Source organism: Cyprinodon tularosa, unplaced genomic scaffold (assembly GCF_016077235.1).
Source record: "Cyprinodon tularosa strain WSP-4 unplaced genomic scaffold, ASM1607723v1 ctg19, whole genome shotgun sequence".
NCBI lineage: Eukaryota > Metazoa > Chordata > Actinopteri > Cyprinodontiformes > Cyprinodontidae > Cyprinodon > Cyprinodon tularosa.
Genome location: NW_024038678.1, coordinates 2,115,256 through 2,137,393, shown reverse-complemented (window position 1 = coordinate 2,137,393; position 22,138 = coordinate 2,115,256). Strand labels below are relative to the sequence as shown.

Here is a 22,138-nt window from a genome sequence, read left to right as displayed (position 1 = left end):
AACATAAAATATACAAACTAGACAGGTCTTAATATCTGAAACATTGATACTGATAAAAAGACAAAAGATGAGGATTGAAGAAATGTCCTGGATGAGGCTTTTAAGTTATATTCTGAACCACACAAGATAATGCCTCTTTCTCCACGGAAAGCATTTTACAGAAAATGATTTACTGATGGACCAGATGCAAAACAACAGACCATTCAGTAAAATGATTGATTTGAAATGTGGACAGGAGAAGTAAAAACAGTTCCTTCATTAGAGGAAGGATGGGCTGGAAAAACGACCTGAGCTAATTTATTAAAGAAAAACAGATTCATAGTCAATGTTTATCAAATGTTTGAAAGGCTCTCATAGAGAATAAAAGATGTCTTTTTAGAATCTTACCAGAAAAATTAACTTTTGATCAGTTATGATTATTTTCTGAGTTCAAAATAAAATTTTTTTTAGAATGAGCAGAAATTCAAAAACAGTGATTTTTTCCCCCTATCAGTCGTAAACCCTGTGTGCCTTCACTTCTCAGTTACTTAAAAAAAAAAATAAAAATTTCCGAAAAAGAATATAGTTCCATGAATTCATTTTCTCTAGCAAAGTATTATAGGTATATTCTTTATCTTTTTTTAAAGACAGGAAATAAAAAGGACCTCCTTCATCCCCATCCTAAAGCCACATTTGATATACAGCACACCCATGTTGCTGAATCAAACATCATCTATTTAGTGATGCCTCCACTGTGGTAACTCTACAGAATCGCTCACTCTGAGGGCCGAACGGGACATTAAGGCAGACTTGGAGGACAGAGCTCCAGTTGGGGCCCCAAAATGGTCAAGTCTGCCACTTATTTTTTTAAAATGTTAATTTCACTGAATTCTCAGTGGAATATTACTTTTAAACAGAGTGTAATGTCAGGTGCGTTTCCATCAGCTTTTTTCTAATGGGCATTTTAACACATCGCATCAGAAAAGTTTAATGGAAATGGCACAATTTGAAAAATCCCTAAAACTCGTAGAAACTTTTTAAAGCTCTCTTGAGTTGGTTTTCAGCTTTAGCGAAAAAGGACTAATGCACAAAATGGCAGAATGAAACACTATTGCCCCATTTCCACTAACACTCTGAAACCAATCCAAAACAACTTTACACCTAGGTTCTATCAGCTAACTGAACCGAGCTTGATTCTTACGACCATTTACACATCATGCTAGCACGGTGCCTCACCGCCTATCTGCAGTCCACAATACTACAGCTCTCAAAGCGGGAATTACGCAAACAAAATTGGCACCGCCCATAACATTCAGGAACTTAAGTGCCTGGATAGCGTCCTCCGCCCAAATTTCAATGAGAGCTTCAGTCTCTGCACCATCCCGGGTCGCACCACGCTTCTTTGATGCCATTTATTGTTAATAGGCTGAGAAGAAATTTGTGTTGTGAAAAGGTGAAGAGATCTGTGAATTACAAAGCCGGACACTGCGGAAAACCCGTGAAATTAGTCAGTAGACTGTATGTAGGAGATGACGCGGTTTGCTCATGCGCTCTTTGTTATCAGAGAGTCGAGCCACAACTGAACCTTGCCGAGCCTACCGTTTAATTAGTTTTAGTTCGGTTCGGTTGTGTCTGGCATGGTCCAGTTCAGTTGCGTCACATTTACACTCAACAGTTATCTCTGTTACCCTGCTTGGACCATTCTCAGCATGGTTTCAAAAGGGTAGTAGAAAAGGGGCTTATTTTTCAAATCAGCTGATGACTAATCAGCTGTTTCTGATGTCGGAGTCTTCCTGGATGTTCTTATAATGCGTGTAAACATGGCTGGAAGCAACATTGCCATACATAATGTAAGAGCGACACATTCCTTAAATCTTTCTTCCATTACTGATCTGTGGTCAGTGTTAGATCACTGCCTCTACTTCCTGCTTAATACAACACAATGTGAACAATGACGTAGGATGACATTACACCTTGCAGTGCTTGTTTACTTCGCTTTAAACCAAATTCTCTCAACTCTGCAAAATCGTATTCCCACCCCCCAACTTTTAAAACTGCCTAAAATTTGCATTTCAGCTGGATGGAAACACGAGGTTTCTTTCTGTTATATCAACTGTCACTGCTTGCATGCTAGGTGTGATGGGTTGCTGCTCAATTAGTGACACATTGCAAGCGAATGTCTGCCGTCTCATCCAGGGGGAGCGACGGCTCGATGCAATCAGCTAGGTTTCCTTTCACCAATCTCTCTCTATATTTAAATGAAATGCCTAGAGATAAATTGTCTTGGGAATTGATGCTATATAAAAAGACTGAACTGAATATAAACAGTGAAAATGATGGGAAAACACGCTGAACGTTCTTTATGTGTTAAATCATTTTTGTTCCTAAAGAGCAATTACAACTAGTTAAAAATGGGTGTCTGCAGGTCAAACCTGAGGTCAGAAACCACAAAATGATCATCAGTACATTTAACGCAGAGGTAGGAGGTTTAATACAACTAACCCCAAAGTGCGATTTGAAGGTGGTGCCTGTGTGATGACAGAGGTGGGTGATGGCATGGTGGGTTGAAGAGCATCAAAGCCCAAATGTAGTGGGAGAGAACCTGGGCGAACAATAGTTGGAGTGGGAGCTGAACTCCTAGGAGGGGTGTCCTAGGAGATAAGCAATGCAGCAATGTAAAGAACATGAAACAGCTTCTTTAAAATTCCTTTGAGTTTATTTTCAGATGATTTAGATAAAAATAGGAAACAAAATGCTGTTAAACTGAACAAGTCATCTCTTCACCCACCTTTACTCTAACGATGGGCTCCTGGTTGCTGTCCGAGGTTCCAGATATCGATTCTGGGCTGCCTGGAGGTGAGGAGTCCACTTCTACAGGCACCTCCTGTTTCACCTTCACATCTGAGGGTGTCTGCAGGCTCATGTCCACAGCCACAGAGTTGGCTGCTGGAAGCTGTAGAGTGACAAAGGAAAATAAATTAAAAAACAACAAAAAACCCAGAATAAATTCACATGACCAACAGAGTATGAAAAAGGGAAGTTGGTATTTAATATACAAATTTGCTTGTCATGGTTAGGTTCATGAAACACCACTTTTAGTTCAAATGAACGACTAATGCATCTGCTTATATGAACACTGCTGCAATAACTGAAACTCTAATGATGCATAAAAACTGTGCAACACAGGAGTTTCAAACTGTAGGTTTTGATTAAATCAGCAGTTGAGCTAAAAAGAGGGAAGTGAGGACATTTTTACTACATTGAAGTCTACAGAAAATATCCCTGATGTTTGAACAAAGCAATACATGTAAAAAGGAACATAAGCATGACAGTCAAAATGGTGATCGTCCTCACAAGCTGCTTTCTTACAGAGTTTTTTGCCTTTTTTTCATCGTCATCTTGTTCGAAAGAGTTAGCAAGTTCATTAAAGAGGCCGACTTCCTCGCAGTTCTTCAGAAAACGAGTGGGGGTAGGTGTTTGATCTAGAAAAGAGCAGCAACAAAGAAGGAAATGACTGTTAAAACAATATGACAAACTGTTTAACACTTGGCAATTAGAATAAGGACTTTCTTTTGCAGGATTTTTTTATGTCGCATAAAAAAAAGACCTAGAATTTTTTGAAAATGTTCTTACATTTTGTCTTTTTCCTCTTTATTTTTATTTATGACCCATTAATGCACAGAAAAATGCAGCAAACAACCACCTGCTTCAGCAGAGACTATTTGCATTGTCTTTGTGCAAATAAATTTGCCTTGCCTTATAAATTAATTGGTTATTGGATGAGTTTTTATAGCATCTTTTCATCATAGTGGTCACTCGAGGCGATTTTTACCAACGCAATGTCACATTCAAATATCCATACAATGACATGTGGCACCAGAAAAAACAGGAATCAAACCCAAAAACTTTCTTATTTACAGACAACTAGTTTACCCATGGGACAAAAATAACTTTAACCCGAACTTACTGCATCTGTAAATCTCTGATAGGATTAAATAGGCAAAAGTCAGCATTCTCCTCAATGTGTGAACCTCATAATACAAATGTAACAAATAGACACCATCATGATCAGAATATTTTAGCAGCAGTAGGAAAAATGGGCTGTTCTATTTTAATGATGAAATGTGTTAATACTGTGTTATTATCATAATGCGAGAATCTCATTTTAACCCAGTCGAAAATATAATACAGTCCAAATATAGGAAAGATTCTTAACTTGTTTTGTATTACAATAATGGATCAAAAGTTTCTTTAAGTCTATATTTAGGTCAAACATTTAAAATATAATATAGCTTTATTAGAAGCTTCTTTAGTTAGTTAGGGGGTTAGTTTCTCAGACCCTAGATGGTGAAAAGAGTTGCATTAAACTTTGTGATATATATCGCCCAGTCTTAGTATAGACATCACAATAACTACTCTGTATGTTTATGAGCCTATCATGTTAAAATTATATCAGTTAGTGGAGAAAGGTGATCCCGATCATAAAATTTAAACTGTGATATTTTCTAGAATGAAGAACTGCTGATAACTGCTGATATCTTTTTAGCTGTAAATCCATCACCCCATGTATTCTTCACTAGGGGAGGGCATTTATCGTATTGTTTATCTTAATCGTGATAATTTTTAGTCATAAAGGTTTTGATCCGTCGTCTAAATTATAATTTAGATTAAAAACTCCACAAACTGGTTCAATTTATCAAAGTTTTGTTTTTACAATATTTCTTTAATTTTTATCCATTGGGGCATTGACACATTTGAAGAACATCATTAAATGCAGTTACTATAAGATGATTAGTGACATAAATAATACTTGTCCTGAAGAAAACAATTTCAAATGTGTATATTGTTCAATAGTATTTAATATTGTGGGGCAGTTACCTAAGAAAGACTGAAGAAGTAATTTTTTATTCATAACTTTTATCGTCATTCCGTTAGAATAGCAAAACATTGTGATAAGATTTTAAGTCCATATTGCTGAGTGCTGCTCTAAAGAAGTCTCTAAAAATAAAACTTTTATTTTCATATGTTAACAACACTGCCTGAACATGAATAGAAAAGTAATTCAAACGGTAAAGGTAAATATCCTGATCAAAAATTATTTCAGAGAGACTCTTTATTATCTTTTACCAGATATCAAGAAGATATCAAACTATAAATTACTAAATCCATACCTAGTTAGCAGTTAGAGTTGGCTGGTAAAAAAAAATAATAATTTAAAAATGATCTAAATGGAAAAAAAAAAAACAGAATGTAAAAAAAAAAAAAAAAAGGCATTTAGACAACCTCAAGTCTTTAAATTATGAGAAAAAATAAAATGGTCGGATTAAGGTTGGGCGATATGTAAATATTTTCCAATACTCATCAGGCCAACTTTATGAGCAAAGACATGCACCCCTCAGAGCGCATCTTCTGCAGCGCTGCTAATATTGTTCCCAACCTGCAAACACTGTTAAAACCCAATAAGGTAACATGCTTGTTGACTGGTCAGAAATATACACGTTTTGTCCAATGGGAATAGGTTCATCTATTCCAGTTGTTCTGAACATGTCATGAGACATTATAGTTTTTTTATTGTTATTCATTTGTTTATCTGAATGTTAAAAATCTAACAGGCTGAAAACTGGGGCAGAGATTTTTATTTTTATAGAAAGCGCACAGCTTCACTGGAGAGGGTAATTTTCCTTTTTTATTTTTTATTGTTAATTTTGTGTTTGTTGTGTTAAATCAAATCTTTAACAGACGGAGCAGTCTGTAAACACTTGGTTCTGGTTCTTCTTCAATTCAGTTCCTTCTTTCTGTATCAAGTAGATTAATTGCTGTTTCACGGTGGCACTAAAAAAAAAAGCAGCAGCAGGACGAAGTATGTCTGAACTAGGGCTGCAACTAACGATTATTTTGAAAATCGATGAATCGGCCGATTATTTTTTCGATTAATCGATGAATCGGACACAAAATATTTTTTTTATATTAACCTCTTCATTCCAAAATAAACATTTTAGACAGAACAAACAAGCACGCAAGTACAGGTTTCTCATTAACTGTACTGGTGCAATATGAAAAATAAATGTTTGTGTTAAAACTACGCAAACTTACATGAGAAATGTAGCTGTACATCCACAAAATATAGGGTATTTTGTTTCATAAAGCGCAAAAAGAGACAGGCATTTTTGTTTTTTAAAGCCCCTAAGGGGTTCAAACAATAGCCCCCCCCATTTCAACAAATGAGGTTTTTATAGACTAGAAGAGTTCTGCCTTTTAAGACAGGAAAGTATAGCAGTTAAAGTTGCTACTTGAGAAAATACTGAACCATAGAGATAAAAATAGCCCTGTGATTCAAATTATAAATTGTATTTGGAATAAAAATGAGAGAACTAGGGGTGCTAAAAAACACATCCTCCAAAGACAGATATTTACATGGGAATGTGGCAGATAATTAATTGACATATTACTGATCTGGCTGGATTTTATTCTGCTTTACTTCCATAAATTGCAGGATCTTCTTTACTTTATCTTTGCCAGAAGATTTAAACTTTAAAAGCCTTGCCCTCATAATTTGCAAATTAATTTATTTATAAAGAAAATATAAACGCTGCTTAAGCTAATTCAAATGAAATTAAAAGTAAAATAAGAAGCCAACCTTATCACTGTCTGTAACCTACTAACAAGCTAAGGAAAGCATCAGATGAGCTACCTGAGAAACTAACGTAACGTTTCCCCACTTTAAAATGAAACAAACATGGTTACTCATCCTGCTGATCAGCTCTCTTCACTGCCATTGAAGGCTCCAACGTGTTTTCTTTTCAGGTGCTGCGTCATAACAGTGGTGCTTCTGTGCCATGTTCATTTGTTTTTACAAAAGTTGCATGTTACGACTTTTTTCACTTTACAAAGCGCAGGCTATTTTAATTATTGTGATCAATTTGCGCCGTCAATCCCGGGGCATGCGCGCTTCATTTGCAGTCTGGACGCTGAGGGTAAACTCCTCACTAAAATCCTGCGGCTCTGACTGCCCCGCTGAGAGGGATTCCTGTGGGAGAGAGAGAAAGGGGTTGGGATGGGGGAGGCGCCCCACGGCAGCAGCTGCCGCTGGAGGAGAAGAGTAGGAACGATACATGCTTTCACGTAAGAGTCTCCAAAAGCCGCCAGTGACACCGAAAAAAGTCGCCAGATTTGTCGCTAGTAGCTTTTTAAAAAAATAGTCGCTGGAGGGGTCTGAAAAGTCGCTGAGTTGTCAACACTGCAACTGCGGCGCTGACTCGCTCCGCCATATTTTTTTTTCTTCCCCGGGATGACGGCGGCGGCGGATGACGCATTAATCGCGCGACACAACTAATCGATGATTAAATTCGTTGCCAACGCTTTTAAAAGTCGATTTTTATCGATTTCATCGATTCGTTGTTGCAGCCCTAGTCTGAACCATTAAAAACAGCATTAGGGTTTTTTTTGTTTTTCTTGTCCTGCGCTGCGTCTTAACCCCTTGGTCCAAAAAGAGACAAACAAAACAACGTAAAAATGCTCTTAGAAAAACAATCATTGAAGGGCTGAGTCCATCGTCGATGGCCGATTGATTCATCCAAGCGCCAACCCTTAGTCCAGATTGCTGAAACTTAGCAATGGAAATGACTGAATAATAGATGAAAACAAAAAACAAACAAAAAGAAGTACCAGCAATTATAACAGAGTCAGTCCTGGCGGGTCCAAACTTCAGGGTCATCTCATGTTTGTGTTTGTGTACAGCCAAGTGGTCCTCATTGGTGAACCTCTGCAACAGGCCAACAAGAAGAAGAGAGGGACACAGGAGAACATTACACGAATTAGCCAACAGATAATTGTAACCGTGACTTAAGGAGGCAGCCCATATTACTGTTATCCAGATATGAAATTACAATAATCACGCACAGATGTAGCACACCACATTAAGCCAATAGAGTGAATATTATGAGAAAATGCACAGAGAACACTGGATCTGTGGTATACTGTTTCTTTCCTGTAAAGGTTTATTATAGCTTGGGGGTGTGGGCATGCACACTCCAACATTAAGAAAAATAAATAAATAACTGAATTAGATACAGGATTAGTGTAGATGGGGGCTGAAATTACTAAAATGAATCTAAAAGCACAATTCAACTCACGGATGTCACTCTTTCTAGAATGTAAAGCATATGGGCAATGTAAACTATGGCTGGCCCTTCTTATTATATTACCCCCTATCAGATATCTCAGTAGGAGCTACGGGAGCTCTGACGCAGACATAAAGACGAAGGGACCGACTCTGTCCTCTTAGAAACGGAACATCTTCTGTTGAAATGCGGCAATATGATTCACTCAGAGACGTAGGAAGAATAATCTTGGCTCTGGCTGCAGCATATTCACTATTCACAGGAGCCTATTTTAGGGCGCCGTGTTACAGTTGCGACTTCAGTTGGGAGAACGCAGTGGAAACACAGTCTAGTGTCAGGAGCCTTATTTTTAGCCCAAGCAAAAAGCATCACCCCTACATGTCTCATCTGTCTCTTTCCTCTGAACGAAACAACTACATCGGCTGGAAGAAACTATCTGCCAGTAATCTCCCTGCCTAAGATAATGGCGGCTAAGATTACCTTCCTGATGCAATAAATACTGGGCACCACATCAGGAGGGTTTGTTGTTGTTGTTGTTGCTGAGGTTAACTTGGAAATAGGAAAACCTTGAGCTAAGCCAAAAGTCAATCATCCTTGTTCTATTACGGGTAAGATTCAAATTTTCCTGGTAGACAACTGTTGCTTGTAAATGCAGCAGTAAAACTGCATTTGGACGTTAAGATCCAGAGCTGTTAAGAGTGTCATGTATCTAACGCACATAAAAATCACCACATTGATGGTCCTAAATGCTCATGAATTAAACAATATAGACTTTTAAACCAAAACCCTTCAAGTGCGTTTTGGGTTCTGCCTTTTAATAGCGGTCTTCATCTCTTGAGACGTTCTTTGCAGTGGCTGCTTCTAAGTATGGGTCTTCCTCTATTTCTCGGTGTACCACAAGGCTCTGTTTATGGGACTAAATTGTTTTTCTGACATCTGCTTCCACTTTTTTGATGCCAGCACATTTTAAGGACATTTGAGGGCATTTATGATCACCACTAAAACATCCAATGAAACTCAGTTACACAATTAAAATAGAATAGAAAATCCCTTTATTGTCTCACAATGGGAAAATTCTGGTGTTAAAGCAGCCAAAAGATTATAGAAAAATGGGTCAAACAAATGTGGACCTTAGAACATGTAGCACAATAACATAATAGTGAACAGTTAAAAAATAAACAAATAATTTATGGTTAGCCCTAAGAACCCTTTACACTACACGTATTTCACCTGGCTTGCTTTCTGTCAAATCTACAGTTAGCTTTTCCTTTTATCATCTAAAAGATTGAGATTTTCTCTCCAAAGCCTTGAAATCTTAATCATGCATGCTTTTTATTCCATAATATTCCATATTTATTTTTTACCCTCAATATTTTCATTTTTCTATCATTTTAACCCATTTAGGCCGGGAAAGCATTACCGCATTTCTACCATTCAAGCCGGGGGCGCTGTTGCGTAATTCTACCATTGACGCCGGGAGAGCATATAAGTCAAGCAAGAAGAAAGAAGTTTTTTTCAAGCAAACATGGAGGAGTTTGACAGAGAAGAGTTGTCGGAAGGCAGTGATTTTGAGGAGTGTGTTGGCTTTGATGACGGTATAGATGAAAATGATGACTTTGAACGCGCTGAACCAATCGAACTACCACCGCAATGCACGGAGTGTTTTCAACCGCACACCTGGATTTGCCTGCAGACGCCACACCGCTGCAGGCATTTGAGCATATTTTTAATGAAGAACTTTGGATGCATCTTGTTACCGAGACGAATAGTTACAGTGACCAAACAAACCAAACTCCAACAAGAGCAAAGACGGCAAAGTGGTCACCCGTGACTGTGACGGAGATGAAGACATTTATTGGGCTGTGTATGGGCATGGGACTTCTTGTGTTGCCAGTACGAAGAGATTATTGGCGACAGAGTAAACCTCTCTTCAGGACGCAGTTCCCCCAAAATATGTCCCGGGACAGATTTGTGGCCATCTGGAGGTAAGTTGTATGCAATTTATAACACAGACATATGCATTATTATGCATAATAATACTGTTAATAAGTAATCATCAGATAGTTATTTATGTAGTTTGTTCTTTATTTTAAAAACGTTTTATATTGCACATTCTCAATGAAGACATGATCACATATGGAAAAAATAAAAGGTTGAATTTTTTTTTTTTTTTTTGATTACTGCTTTTCACTTTTTTTTTTTTTTTTTTGGAAGAATTTCAAAGATAAAATATATTTTGAGTTCTATCTGCTACAGAAGCTGAGATATCAATAATTTACTAGGCGTTGACACAGTTGCTGAATTTACAGAAAAACTTCAGGTTTTAGGGGTATTTTTTAAAATCGGCCATAGGTTTTTAAGGTGTTTTTTCCAGGCGTTTTAGGCCTAAATGGGTTAATAAAAGATGCCAACATCCAACCCAGCCACAACATTATAAAATTATAATTTCCTGGGTCCTGACTTCAAAGAAATTGAAAACTTTTGTTGTATAAAAATTAACTGTAGATTTACCCAGAAAACCTTGACGGTGGTCAGATTGTCAATATATTAATCCTCAAATCCTTAAACCTGAGAACAATTAAAGTTAAACAGATGATGGTCAAGGACAAAAAATGTATCAAGTTTTTTTTTTTTTTTACTTGCTTTTGTTCTGCTATTTTGTGGTCCAATTGATTAATTTGTTTTACCCATGTTTTTGCTTTTATTCAGGTTTATTTTCCCTCTGTTTTATTATCTAATTTATGTAAATCACTTTAAATTGTCCATGTACTGAATTGTGCTATACATATAAAACTGCCTTGCCTTACAATAGTTTTAGGGCCAGAATAAGAGAAAATAAATAAACAAGAATAAGGTGCTAATATTAACAGTTTATACCAGAAATATTACCAGAATATTACCAGAAAGTAGTAACGTTCCGAGAACAAAGTCACAGTTAAAATAAAATTAATGTAAATAAAAAGCGGAAAACACACAAAAGAAAAAAAAAAAAAAACTATAGGCTTTCACTAAACAAAATCCCAAAAAGTGAGTGATATAGTGGATTGGATAATAAGTTGTTGAAAACAGCAGCCATAAAGTAAAAAAACAGACCTGAAGTGAACACTGCTCACATTCCATAGAGCTAGCTGATGTTGTGATATTGTAAAAGTGCTCCGGCGTTTGACACCACAACACAACTCCAGACATGTTTGGATTCACACTCAAACAAAACTGCTGGCAGAGCCACATCTGTAGACCTGCTCTGTCATCAACATCACTTTTACTCGAAAAGTCTCCATGCTGCTCTTTAGCTGTTTTCTGAAGACAAGCATTAAGTACGCCTTGAATAACATCCACAGTGTTTGTCAGAGAAAAGGCAAAAGTCATACAAAGTCAGACTGATGACTTATTCGTCAAAAAATGCATGTTTGGTTCTCGGATTATACGGCTTCTCCTCCCTTCCAAAGTCCCATAAACAGAGGGTTTCTACCAATCAGAGAATTAAAAAAGCACATATACTATAGCTGCATGTATGAGTTCTTCAGATGCTCAAAGAGACAATTAAATTTAGTCTGAGAAAGCACCGTGAGACAACTAAATACACCCTTGATCAGACATGATGTTACCTGTGCTGATGAATTCTGAGTCATATGAAGAATTTCTAATCATTTCTTCTTCCTTTTCTTATATAAAGCAGAGACACAGACATACACCACGTAAGCCGCATGTGAGTGTGCTACTATTGCCAGTCAGCTGAGTCACAGCCTCAGTTCAAAACTGTGTCTGCAGGCGCTCAGCAGTGACAGGTTGAAACAATAACTCTGCTCCGATTGCTCACTGGAGCTTTCTGAGTCAAGGCTGAAGGAGACGGCATTGTCCCACATGAGCGTGCAAGGTAGAATGTTACTAACACATTGCTCATTAAAAATGTTACATAAATCATCTACAGTTGTTTATTTTGGCAAAGAGAGGGGGCTTCAGGAAAAAAGCCAAACTCCAATCAAAGGAAGCGTGTTTTCCAAATCGTCAATCTGCTTCAGCTCGAAATCATAGGACAAGTCAAACAGTTTCGACCACAAAGAGTTCCAGAAATGGGGACACCCCTTTCACACAGAAATTAAGGAAGGAGAAAAAAAAAAAAAAAGTCTTACCTGTCCACAGCCGGGAGCGTTGCACACAAAAGGTCTGTCATCCCCCATTTTTGCAAAGAGCTTGCAGTGAAACTGTGAGAGAGGAGAAGAAGAGAACATTGCAGCGAGCTTTACAGGATCTCTGAACTGCCAAATCCCGAAAACAACAAAACAGGGATGCTGTGGCTTGAAGACTTCAGTCTGAGCAGGAAGCCAAACGCTATTTAAAAATAACCCTGGCACGGAGGAAAACATGCACACAGGCAGCAAGAAGAAGTTTCCCTGGTGATATTTCCTTCTCGCCGAGGGGCTCACGGTGGCCAATGAGGAGCGGCTTACAGTAAGGAAGGACAGCCACCGTTTACACAAACACAGCTCCCTCTCCTTCTACCTTTGACTAAACCTCACTTAAGTTCACTTCCAGTCCCTTGCTCTCTCATGGCCACTCCCCCTGCTAACCTCTGCAGCACCACCTGACCTTTCCTCCGCTTGTTCAAACCCCACATCCAGCATCTCCTGCTCTCATTCATCTGCCGAGTCTTCTAATTTTTTTAAACTACCGTGTGAATTTGAACCAATTATCTATAATGAAGAATAGACACATGACCATGATTAAATTATACCTCTCCTTAGAACCTTTAATGTACAAGCCAACAAAATATTAACATAAATAGAGATAAAATGAGAATTATATCAATGTCAGTTATATTATTTGGAAAAATGACACATGAATAAAATGTTGGATAAAAAGGTAAAGATTTAAAAATGTGGGCAGTATATGAAATTGCTGCTCTAAATTAGCAAATTCTTCGTTGATTCGCTCCAATTCATAGGTCCCAGTAATGAATAATCTGATTTTTGTTACTGATTAAAAACAGAAACATGGTTAAAAGTAAGAACTGGCCTTGTTTCTGCTCTTTAAAACACAGTAATCCTCCCTGCATTTTGTGCGCTTTTATTGAATTAATATCTCTTACAAGGCATATTTAGGCTTTGATTCTTGTGCTTTAAAAATCTATAAAATTATTTAAAAACCACTACATGTTTTAACATAACATTGCAGCACAAATCTCCATGGATATACCTAAAGAAAATAGAAATTGGTATAATTCTGAAAAAGCTTGATCCATATATTTCTAGACGTAATATGTTCTGTTGTTGATGAAAAAAAGAATAGTCGAAGTTTATGCATTTTCGAATGGTAAATAAAAATAACTTCCCAGTAGATTGAGATCTTAATTGACCAATTATTGCCTTGATTTGACCTTATCAAATCAAACACTGATAAATCCAATTAGTTCAAAACTCTACAAATAACTACAAAGATTTTCTCTTTCAAAAACATGTACATTTCTGTGTCTTTTTTGTCTTAATGATAAGTGTTTAATAACATAAAAATGAAAAATATATCTAAATAAAAGTTTATGAATGTATAATTTGATGCGTAAACGGCTGTAATCCATATCCTTCATTTTCTATTTGATCCAAATAGCCATCTCCATTCAGGAATCTGCAGCAGATCTTTCTTATGTGTGAGAAACACATAAAAGCATTGTTATGGATTAAAAATCAACTTCCTTTTGTTTAATGCTAGATTGTTATTAAAATAGAAAACTGTATCTGATGTGCTACTAACGGGGTTTAAATAATTTCTACATACTGCAAAAAATGGGTCTAAGGAAAGAGTTACTGTTCGCCTGAATCCACTAGAAACACTGCAGCTTTCTACAGAGCTCAAAATAATTTCTTCATCCTGCTCCGTCTGAGTGGATGCTCTTGTAAAGAGTTAAATATGCACAAGCTCCTGTTTGGTTTCTGCTCATGTAGAGCCAAACTACAACCGATCGGGGCCTGCTGCTGCTGCTTCTGTCGGCAACTCCACCCTGCGCCGCACTGCACAGCTGGACTCATTGGGTAGAGAAACTGGAAAAGTTAGGTTAAAAAAAACTCATTAAAAATAAATCAGGGGAATTATTGTTGGGATGGGGGGGGCATGAATGTTTTAGCATTCTCAGCTGGCCCAAAGTGACGTCTGGCAGCGATTATGCAATCCTGTCCCCCAGACGAAGCAGCTGCCGCCACCATGCATCAAGTCTGTTTTTACCTTTTAAACCACAAACAATTAAACAGCCAGAATACAAACTGTGGGTTTTTTAGCAGAAATCCCATACAAATTTTATGATGTGGAATACAAACATGTTAAGTTGAAACTTCCCAGCCGTTTATTAAACATGGCCTCTTCTCTGTGTTTTGTTTTAATCAGTTTAAATAGATGCAGATTTCCAAATAGCTAAAAGGCAAGAATACTGAATAAAATTTCTTTACTGTGATATCACCGAGGAACCGACAGCATTAACTGTTGTTATACCTAATATATGGGATAAGTATGTTGCCAAACATTATGAAATGGGACAGATTATTCATTACTTTGGCTAGGCATAAATGTTTGAAAGTTTTCCCAGTGTTGAAGTCAGTAAATTTTCCTCCTCCTTCCCCCCGCCACCTCTTGCTCTGCTGAGGACGGCTGCCCTTGAGCCAACACATGATTACTGAAGCCTTGTGCTGGATTACGACGATCAACTTGTAGCTGGCCTTTTCTGCTAAGGAAACAAATGTGTTCTGCATCACATTTGCTAGCTAAAGCTGCACCTCTTTGGACAAAAAGCGCAGAACAGTCTGCTGTCTTGGTGGACCTCCCATACAGGCCGGTGATGGGGTGGGGGGGGGGCTCTAACAAACTGTCTCCAATTTGCTGAGTCTATTTGTGCAGGGATTCTTCTGCAAGCGAGATACTCCATCTAGCTCGTTATACCGATGGTGTGGACTAAGTGGAGAAACAGACACATCTGGCGTCAGGAGTGGGAACAGATTTTTTTAAAGTTTACTTCTTACTGAAGACATGCTTGACAATAACTTGGCTGCTTGGTACAGGGATAAAATATGATATTTGATTTTTGGAAAGTCCTACATAAGTTGCAGATGAAAGCAAAGGGAAATGCATTTTGTTGTGGGAGCATTTTTTTCTCCCTTGACCAGGGCTGCAACAGTTCGTGAAATTCTAGCTCCTGTTCCTTCACCTTTGGTCAGGTCAACAGTAAAGTGCTTCTAGATGTGTGTAAATCCACAGAAAGGTACGTGGATAATGCTGGTCGAATTGGGACTACAGTCTTCTGAGAAGGAACAGCCAAAAAAAACCAAAAAAAAACCAAGTTACATTAAAACACAAGTGAAGAAGTAATGTATGTTTGTTCATTTCCAGGAGGAGATCAGTAGCTATACATCGTGTTACACAAAGGATTATAAGATCTCTCTTCCTCCTTTTCCTGCCTCCTTCTAGCAACATTTAGGTTACGTTCACACTGCAGCCTGAAGTGACCAAAATCCGATTTTTTCCCCATATGCAACCTGGATCTGATCTTTTTTTATGCCAGTCTGAACAACACAGATCCGATTTTTTTCAAATGCGACCCAGACCGCTTGGCTATGTGGTCCTGAATCAGATATGAATCTGATCTTTTCAAATGCGACCCGTGTCTGAACGTCCAGGTCGCATTCATCTGACCTGAACGCCATTAATACCCGACAAAGGTCACTATTCTGGGTCTCGCTATGAAGAAGCGGCAAGAAAAACAAACACCATCGCTGAAGATGATTTGTAGAGCAGTGTTTATGTTTAACCATCTTGAAAAGATTGTGTTTTTATGGTTGGAAAAGATCGCTAGATACGCTCCGGCACTACATCCATGTTTACTTCCGTAAACACAGAGGACGCTGGCCTGCATTGGTGTCAAAAGCACATACATTTGTTACTTAAGTAGAAGTATAGATACTGCAGTTTAAAAACACTCTGGTAAAAGTTAAAGTATCAATTTGACCTTTTTACTCAAGTAAAAGTATGTGCTCCAAAAACGACTTAAAGTATAAAAGTAACCTTTAAAAAAAAAAAAAAAACAGCCAGATGCCACTATATGAATTTCGACTATTTCGAAACATTCTTTGAGATAGGACCAAGAATGAGGGAGATGTCGTTGGTCTCCATCTCCCGATACGCTCTTGCCTGTGTCCGACCTTTCAGACATTTCAACATCTTGTTGTGAATCCAAAATTGTAGCATGGCATAGACAATTCACGTTTGCAGTTTGAAGAACACCTGCTTGATTCTGAGGATTTCCTTTAGCTAACCAATGAGTGTTTGCATTATGTGACTCATCCAATTACACTAGTTTTCACTAGATGTGGATGGAGCCAATCATCTGCATTGGATGGCGCACATGATGTGAAATAAATATTAAACCAAAGAAACATTAAACCAGGGGTAACCAATTAAAAATCAGAGGGGTCCAAATAAAGAAAATCATCAGCCAGTAAAGGTCCGGAGACATTTTTAATGATGTGTTACTTTAAATAGAATTTAACACTTAAATAAAATGAGGTGTTTACGCATCTAAGTTATACATTGAATTTTTAAATAAACAAATATACATAAAACAAAAAGAAAATGTTTCCATCTTAAAATCTAAAGTGTTTTTTTTTTTTTAAGTAAAGAACAACAATCTTTTAGTTTGGTAAATAGACAATTTTCTGATTAACATATTTTTTAAAACACCTGAACTGACCGTTTGTTATTTTTGTTCTTTTTTCTGGCTTAATGAAATTATTTTAATTTTTTGGGGGATTTTATATACTCTAATAATCCCAGAGGGAAATTACTTTTCTGCATTTAAGCCGCCATTGTGCAGCACCCGGGGAGCAGTGTGAGGTTAAGGGTCTTGCTGAGGGACCCAGAGTGGCAGTCTGTGGGACTGGGGGACTGAACTCACAAAGCCCTATGCCCTAACCACTAGGCCGCCACTCCCCTTGGCAGTGCAGAGCAGTGGGCTTTATGCGGCCCTGCAAGGCTTTAAACCTGGGTTTAAATGGAGACAACACCATTCTCAAGCACATATCAAGATGCTCATTTTGAGCCTGCATCCATATTTGTTTTTGATTCTGTTCATGGTGGAGAATCCAGCTTCACAGCAGCAGGTTGAGCCAAACATACTCAAAATGTTCCGGCTCCGCTCCGGTCCGACCAGGTCAAGATCTGCTATTGCAATCGTACCAAACAGGGAAAAGAACAGCAAGAAGATCCGATTTGTCAAATTAAAATATAGTCACAACAGATCAGTAACTACAAATTAGGGCATAATTCTTAAATATTTATAAAACTAACACCATTTATTTAAAAGATTGGATGCAAACTATTGGTACTTTAACCCTTTAAAGCCTGATCCAAGAATAAAACAAAACAGAAAATAACTTCTTTTTGGTTTGAAGTCCTTATTTGGCCTTTTAACAAAATATGTAAAAAGATAAAACAGAAATAAATTTTTGATATTAATAATTTATTACTATGCGATAAGTCGAGATTATTTTTTGTGTAGTCTTCTTCCCTCTGTGATCAGGCATATCTGATTGTGTACAATAGGATTTTGAGCAAAGTTTTTACCATTAAATTATGCAAAAGGTGTCAGATGCAAAACATTTCAGAAATGGTATGTATCAAATATGATACAATTGGCATTACAGGGTTAACAGACCAGGAAGCAGATTTCTCATCTCCATCAGAAATGGCACATATGCTGGATGCTGATGGGGATGTTTTTAATATGTCATATTAAATTAAGCGTTCATTTCTGCATGTTTTGCTTCTATGAATTTAATGATGATATCACATGTGCTCTCCTAAAGCTCAGAGGATAAGTCGGAGCGCAGCAATACGGGAGGATCAGCGGCTTTGCTTTGCGCAGGAGGTCTGGAAGCTGTGGGGTGGAATATGAGGGATTTCAGGGTAACAGGAGAAGCGGCGCGGTCCGTTAATCCGTGACTTCTGCATTAAACCGAAGCCAAAAGTAGCGAGTAACGTTTGTTTTAAAAAATGTAAGGAATAGAAAGTACAGATACTTGTGTGAACATGTAATGAGTAGAAGTCAGAAGTAGTAAGAAAAATAAGTAATTGAGTAAAGTATAGATACGTAAAAAGTGTACTTATGTACCGTAACAAAGTATTTGTACTTGGTTACTTGACACCTCTGCTGGCCTGTGACGTCACTGCGTCCTCTACTGTGCAGGCGGGACACTTGCGTTGTATGACTGCAGCTCACACAGGAGATCACATACAAGCTGCATATATTTGGAACAATGCAAAAGAAAATCGGAATTGAGCATCAAGGACTGCAGTGTGAACGTAGTCTTAGACAGCACTGTTCAGGGTGTGCGCTGACACAAATCCAATTAGGCTAAAAAGTCCTCACCACTGAAGAATCTGGATAAAGCCCAGAATTTAGGCCTCATTAAAACACTTTTATACATAATACCACACTTTGCAATAAATTAACTCTTTAAAATTACAGCTGCAAAAATTGCACCAATATTTATACCTATGCATATCTAACAAAATGCTGTAATAAATGTGTGGGAATTGTGGAATAACCTTGGAGCTGAGCGTCTATACCCCCCCAGTTACAGCTCTGTTAATTTACATCATCAATGCCCATTACAGGTCTTAACATTAACTCCACATGTCTTTTTATGCCAACTGACAAAACTCCTCTCCTTCTCATTTACCTGCTGCCTTCCCACATTAACTTTTGGTTTCTCAAACTCAGCAGGTGTAGGGGAACAAGCCTCAGCTATAATCAGCCACAGCCAGCCAGTGTTTGATGCAGCCTGCTAGGAAACTGACTAAACAAACTGTATTAATAGCGCACACTGCAGCCATGACGCTGGACTCTGAGGCTTAAATTGCCTGAGGACAGGGAAGACCCCAAAGAACAAAAAAAAAAAAAAAGAACTAAGGAAAGAGAGAATTAAGTTGTTTCTTATGGGTTGATCTGAAAAGTGTGGAGTGGTTCACATTCAGCCCCATTATACCAATGCCCCAAAATATGACTAATGTAATGGAGTCCATGTTATTGTAATTGTATTCACTATGCAGTTTTAGAGCCAAAAGAAAACAGATTTCAACCTTTGGCATCTTACAAAGCATCTGTCCATCATTCTAGTAAGGAAAGAATAAAACACAACTAAGACCTGGGTTTTGTTTAAGGACACCAGAAGAGGATTAATTAAAAAAAAAACATTGCAACTCTGGAGGAGCTGCACAACTCTACTGCTCCTGCAGAGGAACACACCTCAGTTATCAAGTGTGCATACTGAATATCTATTCTTTATGGGAGAGTTATAAAGTATGAGATGTTCCAGTCAACATTATAATTATTCAGTCAACTTTTCATAGGCTATAAGCGGAAAAAAACAAACAAACACGGTGATGGCAGCACCATACTGTGGAGATGCTTTTCTAGAGAAGTACTGGGAAGTTGGGTATAGCGAATTGTTGGATGGATGGTGTTATAAAGCCGCAAAAAAACTTAAGACAGGATAATCATTTGTTGTTATGCCATCAGGTAACACTTGAAAGTCCACATTTACAAAAGGTATCCATGCAGTCTGTCAGAGCTTAAACTATTTATTCAAAGAAGAAAGGGGAAAAATGGTAAATGGCAATTTACATTACATTCAGCCATTCACACACACACACACACACTCTCATGCTGATGGTGGTGAGCTATGATGCTGCCCTGGGGCTCACTGACAGAAATGAGGCTGCCGTACACAGGTACCACCATCCATAGGCAATGCAGGGGAAGTGTCTTGCCCAAGCACAGAAATCAGGGTTTAAACTGATGCCCCTGTCGTGAACATTTCTATACTGTATGTGCAAAACTAGTAGAGACAGGCCAAAAAAGCTGTGTAGCTAACGGTGCTTCCATAAACTTGAGGTTTTATCGATGCAACATTTTTCAGATTCATATTTCCAAAACATTTTATGAAGGATAATACCTTCCAATTCACAACCATCCCCTAATTGTTGTTTATCCCACTTAAAAACCTCAACAAATTGCAAGTCTGCAATTTAATGTGACAAAATGTCCAAAGGTTTAAATGGATAAAAACACTTTTAAGGCATTTTAAGGACTGCATCATGGATTTGTAACACATCACTGACGAGGTCTAGGAGTTTCTGACACTAGAGATCTAGTGTGGTTGTCTGTGTTCAGGAGCCAACATGTATTTATGTCAGCAATGGGAACACAAGATTTAGTAAATGGGAACAGATGCAACCTTAAACCAAAGACCTCATAACTAACAAATAAAATCTAGATCCATGCCAAGATGTGGGGACAATGCAAAATAAATAATAAGGCATGGGAAATGTTGAATCTTGGAAAATGTAACTTATAAAATAATAATGTTTTTAAAAAGGTAAAGAATACAAATGCATATTGATACATGTAATACCTATGATTGGGTGAGCTAAAGAGACAGATTTATTTTCCCCCCTTAGGGTAACACCTCTCCTAAGTGATGGAATGAGGTACAACTGTGCCAATAACATGACCTACATTCCTGACTGAGGTGTTGACATGCGTGGGGACACTGATAGTTGGCCGTTCAACACTACATATCGCATTGCTGAGGATGTCACTGCATCTTCAGACCTTCACTTTTCCTTTCAGGTTCCTTTTGCGAACGCAAATTTCAATTTGCATTTTAATTTTTTATTATTATTATTTTTATGCTGAGACCCAGGGTAGTTAAAGCATAAAAAGTCAAAGTGAATTCCCACAGACCCACAGAGACTTCAGTTCCCTTTTCCAGACAGCGCTGACTCTCTTGAAAAAGTTTCTCTCTTTAGCCTCCATTAGCTCTCCGCTTTAGCCCCGCCTTTTCCCGTAACAAAACCGCCTTTTCTATGCAGCTATTGGTTCCCAGGGGGTCACTCGCTGGCATCTCATCCTCCTATTGCTTTTGGGGGCTGTCAATAAAAGACACGAGTTAACTCTAATTGGTTAAACGCTTCTTCTAACTTTTCGTACCCCCCCCCATCCAAAACGAAGCCTAACGGCTAGCTGCTATGGCTAGCGTTATCAACAGGCCGAGCGCACATTGAAAATGACTGATAACAACCATACCAACAATTTCTTTTCTGACAACCAAGGTGCGCCTAACTACGCCAAAAGTCGAACCATATACTTTAAAAGACAGTATAGAGGTTGAAAGCCCTCGCGTAGTTGGTTAGCGGAATGACACTTTAGAGCAAAGCAGCGAGACTCTGGGTCCGAATGAGTCGCTGAAGCTGCGACTAACAGTTCTGACAGTAACACAAACATGGACTCATGTCCGTCACAAACACCAAAACGAGTCAGACTAAGAGAAAACAAACAAAGGGTAACAAAACCGAACATCTCTTTGATGATATTTTAAGTTTAAAGTGTTTACAAACTCACCCTTCGCCCCTCTCTCTCTGATTCCCCTCTCCTCTCCTCTCTCTTGGAATTTGACACTCCCCTTGACTGTGAACTATCGCGAGATTTTACCTCTAGTTGTAATAACGCATTCAGAAATGTGAACATGAACGATTTTGTCGCTCCTTGATCAATGTATTTTTATCCGACTTTCTACGGATCAATGGCAATTTTATCAGCATTTTTTCATTTCCCATTCAGTTATTTTTACTTGATCTTATATCATTGAATATATTTCTTAGGATATTTCCAGCTGCTCACACAACAAATATTGATATAAAGCCCTTTTTTTGGAAACTCACAAAGTTCCAAAAACAAAGTTACACTAAACTACCTACACACTACCCAGTAACTATTTGTCCTTTCCATACATATATACATTCCTTTTAGGAACTTTACCAGAACCTTTCCAGAATTTTCCTGGAACTCACTAGAACTTGATGTTTGCATTCCTTACATTTTCCCAAACTAACTTTAGGTCATTTATAAAACCTAATTCTTAATGTCAAGAACTTTCATTAGATTTTTACCAAAAAACAAAACAAAAAAAAGCTACATTCTTTTATGTAAAGTTATTGGT

At 37.9% G+C, this 22,138-nt stretch overlaps 1 protein-coding gene across 1 annotated transcript in view; it reads right to left on the bottom strand.

Annotated features, from left to right (window-relative positions):
• atf7a (activating transcription factor 7a) overlaps positions 1-21,585 on the bottom strand; it is a 28,332-nt gene extending 6,747 nt beyond the window's left edge. The window contains exons 1-6 of the mRNA XM_038283100.1: positions 21,541-21,585; positions 12,233-12,304; positions 7,645-7,741; positions 3,349-3,461; positions 2,768-2,932; positions 2,482-2,630 (exon numbers count right to left, since the gene is read on the bottom strand). Coding sequence (XP_038139028.1) covers positions 2,482-2,630; positions 2,768-2,932; positions 3,349-3,461; positions 7,645-7,741; positions 12,233-12,280 — 572 coding nt within the window. The 5' untranslated portion in view covers positions 12,281-12,304; positions 21,541-21,585. The remainder of the gene's footprint in view (positions 1-2,481; positions 2,631-2,767; positions 2,933-3,348; positions 3,462-7,644; positions 7,742-12,232; positions 12,305-21,540) is intronic.
• Positions 21,586-22,138: the final 553 nt, after the last annotated feature.